This window comes from Pelophylax lessonae (assembly GCF_965119305.1).
Source record: "Pelophylax lessonae genome assembly, chromosome: 2".
Taxonomy (NCBI): Eukaryota; Metazoa; Chordata; class Amphibia; order Anura; family Ranidae; genus Pelophylax; species Pelophylax lessonae.
Window position 1 is genome coordinate 602,159,077 of NC_138769.1, and position 10,935 is coordinate 602,170,011.

General features: G+C 47.3%; 1 protein-coding gene across 2 annotated transcripts in view; it reads right to left on the bottom strand.

Annotated features, from left to right (window-relative positions):
- Nucleotides 1-536: 536 nt before the first annotated feature.
- PCBP2 (poly(rC) binding protein 2) overlaps nt 537-10,935 on the bottom strand; it is a 56,879-nt gene continuing 46,480 nt past the window's right edge. For both annotated transcript variants that reach the window (XR_014224929.1, XM_082245807.1), the window contains one exon: nt 537-925. Coding sequence is in view for 1 of the 2 variants with exons in the window: in XM_082245807.1 (XP_082101933.1) it covers nt 889-925 (37 nt within the window). In the remaining variant the exon portion in view is untranslated. The remainder of the gene's footprint in view (nt 926-10,935) is intronic.

Genomic DNA, 10,935 nt, shown 5'->3' on the forward strand with positions numbered 1-10,935 from the left:
TACAAATTTTAAATGTATGATTTTGTTTTCTTCCAGCAATAGCCTTGTTGAAAGCTGTGGTTGGCCAGGCAGTTCTGTTATGCACTGGCTGTCCCTCCCTCTCCAGAACCCACAAACACTTTACTAAACTGATCACAGGCATGTAGTAGCACATGTAAAATGGTCACAAAGCTTTTTGCCCACTCCTCCCACAGTAGCATTTTGCAAAATGGTGGTGTTATGTCAGCATTAAGAAAACATTTCCTACTGAAATGAAGGAGAACGATCAGGAATCTAAAGTCTGTAGCTGAAATCTCACATTTCAAGTACTGTTTGTGACTACAGACAAGGCTAGCCGCTCCGATAACAATAGCTCTAGTATGCTTCAGGAAGCAACGAGGACACCCTAGACATAGTGGATACCTTCAAAGCAACCTTGTCAACTTTGAGTGTTTTTTTTTTTTTTAAATAAATGAGTTAATCTAACTTTATTCTGCCCGTTTACAGCCATCTTTTAGTCGAGCAGACATCTGTGCTAATAGAAGCAAATAAACCACAAAATTTCAGTCCGTCTTTATTTGTTTTCTGAAAAATTCCTGACGTTACAGAACTAAATTGAAATGCCTTTAATAACCCACTCTTTACATTGTGACTTAAATAAAAAAAATTAGGTAACAGGACAAACTTTTATAAAACTAAAATCTTTATCAGCAGGTTTTAACAGCAGAAGAGGAAAACCGAAATTGAGTTAAAATGTCATTTCAATAAAAGAAAAAAATTCATGAGTGGATGAGGAAAAAGCACGATGAAACTGAAAAACTTGCAAACTAGTTAAAACCTGAAAAAAGGCTGTTTGCAGGGCTATGCAGACTGACATGAGCTAAACAGAGAGGAGATGCTGGAAGTTGTTTAACTGCTTCCCATGCCACCAGCTTCTGAAGAAAGCCTAAAAAGAAAAATGAAAACATTATAAAGACTGAAATCAAAACTTCCACAGTGTGTTCTGTTACATAAAGCCTATTCTAAAGAACACATTTAAGCACACAGTTTGGATATGGTTACATCTAGTTATGCCTGGTGAAAAATGGAGACGTTTGGCAATGCAAAGTGTCCTACCTTTAAGGAGTAACTACTGGGAATGTCAGTTTTGGCTGCCATATGCCATGTCCAGATGCAAGCAAAAATCTATTACTCAAGTTACCCCTTGCAGTAAGGTCCCCCTGTACTACAGTGGTTCAACACTCACTTTTGTCTAAGGTACCATTAAAAATAAAACAAGGGAATTTTATGCAAGTACAAACCTTTTAAGACTTTAAACCTCAATACAGGGCACCCCCTTCCTGCCCAGGCCAATTTTCAGCTTTCAGCACTGTCACACTTTTAATGACAATTTAGTGGTCATGCAATGCTGTACCAAAATAAAAAAAAAAAAAAAAATTAAGACAGCTAGAGCCTTCTTTTGGTGGTATTTAAGCACCACTGGGCTTTTTTTATTTTTTGCCAAAACAAAAAAAGAACCTAACATTTTGGGGGGTGGGGGAATGGAGAAAAACGACTTTACAAACTACTTTGTGACTGCACTGGTCATCTGTGCTGGTCTCCTGTGAGAAAGTGCTGCTGATCAGGTCTCCCCTCACACTATCAGTGTATGAAGGGTCCCCGAAGCTGGGGAAAGGGGGGCTTCCCCCAACTTCAGAAGTGGGTACCTGTCAAAACCAGGTAGACACAACTCCCCCCCCCCCCCCCGCTTGTATTACCAAACGGTCAAATTATCAAACGGCTGGTGTTATAACTGATTACATGTGCAGCACCATGGCAGTTGCAGATCAGATACTAAGATGACAGCTTCTGTGGCTGAAAAGGATAGGATTTCATTCCGCTTTAAAGTGGGCCTAAACACGATTCACGGTTCCCAAAAAAAAAAAAAAAAAAAGGTTATATTCCCGACATGTCAAGGAATGCAAATTGTCACATTTGCTTGTGCAATGTTCCTTGGCTGAAAAGGATAGAAGAATTTAGTTCCACTTTAGGCTTGGCAACAGGGACAGAATCTTGGACAGGTAGTACATTTCAAAGGAAAAAAGACCAAGCTGTCAAGAGTCTGAGGCTTAAAGTGCAAATAAACCCATCAATTTAATGTTAAAAAAAAAAAGTTACAGGCATGCCACAAATGCTATCACATTTGCTTGTGCTCTCAACAAAACTGAGAAATCATCAAGTGTCTGGAGTCATGTAGCACCATGGCAGCTGCAAATCAAGCAGAGGCTAAGATGGCAGCTTCCTTGGCTGAAAGACAGGATGGTTTATTGCCACTTTAGGTAGACCACTCTTAACCCTGGACTTCAAAGAGAAGGTTCATCCCCACCCAGTTGAATGAATAGTGCTCACAACTTCTAGACCTGAAGACACCAGCTTGGAGCCTTGCTCAAATTCCTTAACTCAGAAGAGAACAAAAACCAAGACTGCATGGGTATGGGGACCATGTAAAAAGGTAATGACTCCATAGGCCACACCTGCCTATAGTAGATCCCGATGAGAACATCTCTATAATAGGGGTTCCAGGATCTAGGTTTTTGCCATCTGTTCTTGATACCAATAAATCACTACTAAAAGCAGCAGAGGAATATGGGCTGAAGTCACCCATTGCAGCTTAACAGCCTGTGTGCGCACCTTTAACTACTTCCCCTCTGGAAAATTCACCCCGCTTCATGACAGCCCATTTATTGCAATATGGCACTGTTACTTTAAAGTGGAAGTAAACCCCCCTATCGTTTGACAGTTTAGTTGAGAGCACAACCAATGTGACAGCTAGCATTTCTGGCATGCCAGGTTTACTCTTTTGAAACAAAAAAAAAAAAAACCCGATAGGTTTTACTTCTGCTTTAACGGATAATTGCACGGTCATGCAACGCACTACGTTTTTCGTTTTTAGCTAAACAAAATTATATACACAGTATCTCACAAAAGTGAGTACACCCCTCACATTTTTGTAAAATATTTTATTATATATTTCAATGTGATAACACAACAAAAATGACACTGCGACAAAGTAGTGAGTGTACAGCTTTTATAACCGTGTAAATTTGTTGTCCCGTTAAAATAACTCAACAGCCGCAACAAAAGTGAGTACACCCTTAAGTGAAAATGTCCAAGTTGGGACCAATTAGCCATTTTCCTCCCCCGGTGTCATGTCATGTGACTCAGTGTTACAAGGTCTCTGGGGTGAATGGGGAGCAGGTGTGTTAAATTTGGTGTTATCACTCTCATTCGCTCATACTGGTCACAAAGTTCAACATGGCACCTCATGGTAAAGAACTAAAGTTGAGTGCATGTGCTCAGCGTCATTTCCAGAGGTTGTCTTTGGGAAATAGACGTATGAGGGCTGCCAGCATTGCTGCAGAGGTTGAAGGGGTGGGCGGGTCATCCTGTCCGTACTCACACCATACGCTGCACACTGCATCAAATTGGTCTGAAGGACTGTCTTGGAAGTTTGCTGAAGAGAAGCAGATCAAGGACATGGATTACTGGAACCATGTCCTGTGGTCTGAGGAGACCAAAATAAACTTATTTGGTTCAGATGGTGTCAAGCATGTGCGGCAGCAGCCAGGTGAGTACAAAGACAAGTGTCTTGCCTACAGTCAAGCATGGTGGTGGGAGTGTCAGTCTGGGGCTGCATGAGTGCTGCCAGCTGCGGGGAGCTACAGTTCATTGGTGGAACCATGAATGCCAACATGTACTGTGACATACTAAAGCAGAACATGATCCCCTCTCCCTTCGAAGAGTGGGAAGCAGTCCAACATAACATCCCCAAACACACCTCCAAGACGACCACTGCCTTGCAGAAACTGAGGGTAAACGTGAAGGACTTGCCAAGCGTGTCTCCAGACCTAAACCCTATTGGGCATCCTCAAACGGAAGATATGGAGCGCAAGGTCTCAAACATCCACTAGCTCCGTGATGTCATCATTGAGGTGCGGAAGAGGACTCCAGTGGCAACCTGTGAAGCTCTGGTGAACTCCATGCCCAAGAGGGTTAAGGCAGTGCTGGAAAAAAAATGGTGGCCACACACAATATTGACACTTTGGGCCCAATTTGGATATTTTCACTTAGGGGTGTACTCTTGTTGCCAGAGGTTTAGACTAAATGGCTGTGTGCTGATAAAAATATAAAATGTGAGAGGTGCTCACTTTTGTGATCTTTCACGTACACAATATTTTTTATATAACTATAAAACCAAATAAAACACAAACGGAATTTTTGTAAAATCTTACCGTAAAATTCCTTTCTCCGAGTCCTGACAGTCGCCGCCCCTCAATAGTCTTCACCAATGGGTATTGACCTCTTATCCATAGGAGCAAGCTAGGCCTAAGACTTGTTAAACAAAACAATTTGCATAGACACACCTGTAGGGGGCTGTCCCACTGGTCCAATACCCCCCTGCTATCAGCATTCCCAACTCAGTTTGGTAGCAAGCAGTACATAGTCCAAAAAACCCCAAGAGGGGCGGCGACTGTCAGAGGACTCAGAGAAAGGAATTTTACGGTAAGATTTTACAAAAATTCAGTTTTCTCTTACGTCCTCCGACAGTCGCCGCCCCTCAATAGTCTTCACCAATGGGATGTCCCAAAGCAGTGTAGACATGAGGGATGGGAAGCGCAACCGTCACAAAAGGCAATGCAGCACACCCAGGTCAGAGAAAAGAACCTTATCTGAACCAGAAAGGTAAACTCTGGGTAACAAAAACAGCTCAACAAGAGCAACAAACCCAGGAAAGCAAATCAACAAAGCGGAAAACAAACCAACAGATAGGGACAGGCTAAGCCAAGTACCCCTCAAAGCACTGGCCAAAGGAAGCATCTGCCGATGCCAAAAACATGTTTGTAAAATTTGGAAAAGGTGTGCACAGACGACAAAGTCGCTGCCTTGCAAGCCTGAGCCACGAAGCCTGATGTCGGAAAGCCCAGGACGCACTCACCGCTCTGGTAGATTGCGACTCAACAGGGAAGGGCAGCACCCGTTCCCTAATTGAGCAGGCTTGTACAAACGTCTTATAACCAAAAAGTGCAGCGCTAAAAAATAGGTAAAAAATTATAAATAATAAAATTCCAAAATCATGAAAGAGCAAGGGTAGTGTCCAAATTAATGAATACAGTCCCACAAAAACAAGTGTGAATAGTGTAAATCCACATGCAGGATATTCAGAGGAAGAAACTCTTTCCAGTGACACCAAGGAAGGGTGTGAGAAGGGGACACCTCTGTGCACGGATATAGCAAGCAGCTTACCAGAGCTCCGTGGCTACTCAATTTAATGAGACAGCCTCTCCCAGCTAGTAGTTAAACCAGTGTGGTCACAAGGATGTCAAACTCAGGCACTTCAGAACTTCGTGGTTACTTTCAAAAGGGCAGCCTCTTCAGGTAAGTTGTTATACCGATATGGTTAATAGATGTCAGGCTTGGTACTCCTCAATTACTCCATCAAACATAAATGAATATGTAGAAAGAAATAGAGGCTCATAGCGTAATCCCGTAAAAATATATGCAATATTAAAAAACTACTTACAAATTAAAGATGACAGGCATGAAATTGGCTGATCGTGGATGAAAACGGGGCTTCCCGCAAGTCTCCAAAACAGCATATAGCAATCAAAAACAGCCGGCTCCGTACAGGGGGCGCGTGGACGTTACGTCTGGAGTCGCCAACATTTCGTCATCAAAAGACGTCGTCTGAAGCCTGATGTCGGAAAGCCCAGGACGCACTCACCGCTCTGGTAGATTGCGACTTTACGGGGAAGGGCGGCACCCGTTCCCTAATTGAGCAGGCCTGTACAAACGTCTGTCTGATCCATTTTGAAATGGTTGCCGCAGACGCAGCCATACCCTTCCGAGGTCCCTCGGGAAGGATGAAGAGGGGATCAGACTTCCTGAAGGATTCAGTAGACGCCAGGTACACCCTGATCGCCCGGACTTCATCCAAGGAATGCAAGGCAAACTCCTCAGGATGCTTAGGATTTGCACACAGCGAAAGTAAAACAATGTCCTCATGGAGATGGACATCAGACACCACCTTCGGAAGGAGTGATGAGGTCGCAGGACCACCTTACCCCTATGAACCACCAGGTAGAGGGAGCGGCAAGATAGGACCGCCAACTCCAACACACTGCAAGCAGATGTGATTGCCACCAGAAAGGCGACTTTCCGTGACAGTGCAAGCAGAAGAATCTCCCGGATGTTATCAAAGGGAGGACGTTGCAAAATGACAGAACCAAATTCAAGTCCCAAGGGGTTAAAGGGCGCCCACCAAGGGGGCCAAATGACGCACCCCATGAATAAAGGTACGGATAAAGGAATCCGACGCCAAAGGGCGCTGGAAAGAATGGCCAGCACGGATAACTGACCCTCAACAGTGGTCAGTGCAAGACGTACATCCACACCGGATTGCAGGAAGGCCAACACCCTTGCCCCCGAAAAGTAGTGAGGATGGAAACCCTGTGATTCCCACCAGGCGAAGCAAGCCTTCCAGGTACGATAAGAAATCTTACCGGACGAGGCCTCCCTAGCTCTAAGCAAGGTAGGAGTGACCCCGATCTCAAGATCTGGCTTTTAACAGTCACGCCGTCAAGGCCAGCGACTGCAAAGCAGGATGGATGAAGAGCCCCTGAGACTTGTAAGGGGAGCCGCCAGGGAGGCTCGACGACCATTTGCATGACGTCCGCGTATCAAGACCGGCGCGGCCAGTCCGGGCCCCCAGGACCACCAACCTCGGTTCCAAGACCAACCTGCGAAGGAACCGCGACAACTGAATTGGGGGGGGAGGAGGCATAAATCCTGTGATACTGATTCCAAGGCACCACCAGCGCATTAGAGGCGGCTGCCAGATCGCGTCTACTTGCAACGAGCCTTCCCACGTTTAGAGGAGGCGCGCCATCGCGCACACAGCAACTGAAAAACACCTCCGGGTGTAGGGACCATTCCCCCTGGTCTGGCGACTCAGATAGTCGGCCTGCCAGTGTTTCCATACCCGGAATGCGAACTGCCAAAAGCGCCAAGACCCACGTCTCGACCCAAGGTAAAATCTCGGCCACTTCCTTGGCCACCCGGGCACTCCTGGTGCCCCTTTGGTGATTGATGTACGCCACCGCAGTGGTGTTGTCCGCCTGCACCCGCACAGGGTGACCCTGAAGACGATCCCACCAACGGAGCAAACAGTCTGATCGTTCTCAGTTCCAAGGCATGTATCGGTAGGGAGGATTCCTCCTCCAACCAAGTGCCCTGGGCAGACAATTTTACCCAGAACGCCACCCCAGCCCGACAGGCTGGCGTCTGTGGTGAGCACCTTCCATAACGGCCGGAAGGATTTCCCTTCCGCAGAGTCAGAGACTGGAGCCACCACAGAAGGTCCGCTCTGACCCAGTGACTCAAAGATATCCTCCTGTCCAAGGACTGAGGATGCCTGTCCCACCCGGCTAGGATCTCCGTTTGCAGAGATCGCATGTGGAACCGTGCAAACGGCATCGCCTCGAAGGCTGACACCATCAATCCTAGGGACCGCATGCAGGTCCTGAGAGATGAGGATTCATTGTCCCTGAGGGACCTGACCTCATTCAGCAGAGTCCAGAGCATGTCCTCCGGCAGCAAAAACTTGCATGGGCGAAGTCCAGAACCATTCCCAGAGAAGGGATACGAACAGAAGGGAGCAATGTAGACTTGTGAAAGTTGATGGCCCGCCTGAACTCCTGGAGCGTCTGAACCGTGGTTGACAGATCACGCAACAGTTTAAACTGGAACTCGACCTTAACAGGAGATTGTCCAGATATCCAAGGATTGCGAACCCCTGCGCCCACAACAGGGCCAGAACAGGAGCCAAAGCGTCGGTAAAGCCCCTTGGAGCCGAAGTGAGACCAAAAGTAACGCCACGAACTGATAGAGCTCTTCCGCGATTGCGAATCAGAGGTACCTCCGATGACCCTCGAATACAAGGATGTGTAAAAACGCACCCTTGAGGTCGATTAAAGCCAGGAATCACCCGGGCTCAGAGAGGCCACCACCGATCAGAGGGATTCCATATGGAATCTTTGAACACGCACAAAGTGGTTTAGAAACTTCAGGTCCAGAATCGGACGCACCTTGCCCTCCTTTTAGGGCACCGCAAACAGATTTGAGTAAAAACCCCCAAAAACCCGTCCCGATGTAACACCGGGATGATCACCCCCTGGGCGAGGAGATCCTGAACCCCCCGTTGAAGATCGTGAAAAACGATCTGGGGGTCAATGAAGATTTGAGGGGAAGAACGTGTCTGCTGGGCGCAATTGAAATTCGATCTTGCAGCCCGACCGAATGAGTTCTTGAACCCATCAGTCCTGAAAGGCGGACGGGGCCGCTGTGCCAGAGTGGGCGGCTAAAGACTTGCCCGCCCAAGGCTTCTTCTGGCCACCAGAGGCCTTGAAGGATTCACCCTTGTCATGTGCCTTAAAGGCACGAAAGAACCCCTGGTTAGGATTAAAGGAAGGGCCCCGCTTACCGCAGAAAAAAAAAAAAAACTTGGACACATGGGGCAGCAGAGTGCTTTTACCCCAAGTGACCCCCCTTCACCAACTTGTCCAGGGAGTCCCCAAAAAGGCGATTCCCTGCATATGGGATGTCAGACAGTCTTCCTGGAAGTATGGACGCCGACCAGCTCTACAGTCACACAAGGCGACGGATTATCACTGCAACAGCAGAGAAGCGCAAGGCTAAAGGGGCCTCATCCAAGGCCGCATCACACAGGCATAAAACCGCCTGAACAATTTGGTCCACCATCTCCAAAGTAGCAGGAGGGGCGGAATCAGCCACAAGGGTGCATTCAAGCACCGTGGCCCAATCTACCACAGCCTGAGACCATTACTGAGGCGAACAGGGGCTTCAGCCATAGCAGCACGATCTCTGGCAGCCCCGATGGGGGAAACTTCACCCTCCTCCACTTCCCCCTCCGACTGAGAGGACAGAGCCCTTAGGTGGGGTATCTGTCCGTGACAACCATATCAGAATCTGAATCAGAAAAAAAAAAGCGCTGGACCTTTGTCTAAAAGACCATTCAGACATAAGCAGATCCACCTTTGATGTTAAAGTCGCAAGTGCAGTGCTAAGAGAGCTCTGCTCAGAGGACCCAGGCGTACCTGAATCCTCCACCAGAGCTGGGGGGGGGGGGGGGGGGATTGCTGTCCTGGGAATCTATATCAAAACGGATGAAGGTTTTGAAGGTGCTGGCCCTTTAAGAAGCAACCGCTGCGGACCGCACCGTGAGGTTCCGCAATAGAAATGAAATAGTGCTACAAGCAAACCGCAGGAAAGTGACTGCCAGCATGAAAAAACGACCCAGGAGAAGTGAAAAGACCCCCAGAAGTGCATATATACAGACTCTACGCTAGCTGGAACTGAGGAAAGGAAGTGATATCAGCTAGAGGACACAGACTAAGGGAAAATGGCTGCTCATGTGAAATAATGGGGAGGCTACAGAAAAATGGCAGCCGAGCACATTGTGAAGAGGACCGTGCCACATCCAAGATGGCGCCAAAAGGCACAAATTTGCTGCAGGGAGGAGTGCAGAAGCCCATACATGAAGCTGAAATGCATGCCCACACCAAAAATGGCGGCCCCGCAAATTTTCGCAGTGGGCCGCACGCACATGTCAGGTATCCCAAATTTGTACATAAAAGCACATCCCCCCCCCCACAGCGTGGCATAACTGCCATAGTGCCCTCAGGGACAGGGAGAGACCGGGAAGCACACTGACAGACAAGAGGGGAATAACACAGACATCAAAGACAGACTGCCATTCCCCACACAGAGGCCCCACAAACACCCCACAAATAGAGGGATTACTCACCGACCAGCGATAGCGTGGGTGCAGCCGTGAGACGGGAAGCCTCCCACCCCAGGTGAGGGTACCGTCAGCTGAACAGGACGCTAGCTACACGCAGCGCAGTAGAGACACCTAGTGAAGTGGCCACTTTGTGGGCTTTGTCCCTGAGGACAGGTCGTTTGCGAGGCCAGGGCATACGCATAGCCTGCTAAACGCTCGATGGCAGGCTGGGATTCCATAAGGTTCTCTGTCCTGGGACACCAGGACAACCAGTCCGATTCCCAGCTCCGCAAACGTTGTAGTCTTGCGAAGTCTGACTAAGCGCAGGAACAAATAAAAAGCTAGTAGTGTAAAGAAACATAAAATAAAAAATAATAAAACAGAAGAAAGCCTGAGACTGTAGCCCCAGCACAGGGATAGCCTATCTTACTCCTAACTAGGCAGAAGACGAACTGAGTTGGGAATGCTGTTAGCAGGGGGGTATTGGACCCGTGGGACAGCCCCCTACAGGTGTGTCTATGCAAATTGTTTTGTTTTTTTAACAAGTCTTATGCCTAGTTTGCTCCTATGGATAAGAGGTCAATGCCTATTGGCTAAAACTATTGAGGGGCGGCGACTGTCAGAGGACGTAAGAGAAAATCAAATTTTGCATAAATTCAGGTCAATATGTATTCTGCTACATATTTTTGCTAAAAAAAAATCCCAATAAGCATATGTGAAATGGTTTGCTCAAAAGTTATAGCTTTTAAAAACTATGCTTTTTACTATATTTTAACTAGTAATAGTCGCAATCAGCGACTTCTAGCGGGACTGGAATATTGCAGCGGACATTCTGACACTGACCTTTAGGGTTTCAGTGACACCATTACAGTGATCAGTAATATGAACTGTCCCTATACTGACTAGCTGGGAAGGGGGTTATCGGGGATGATCAAAGGGTTAACTGTGCCTAGCCAGTGTTTTACTACACTGAGGTAGGGAAGAGATGGAATTTATAGGGACACAAATTCCATACCCTCCCTTCTGTCAGAAGGGTGATCTACCTTGTTTACATAGGCAGACTGCAGTTCTGGCTCTCTGCCCAATGATCAGTGGATGCCGGCGGACATTGGGTACCA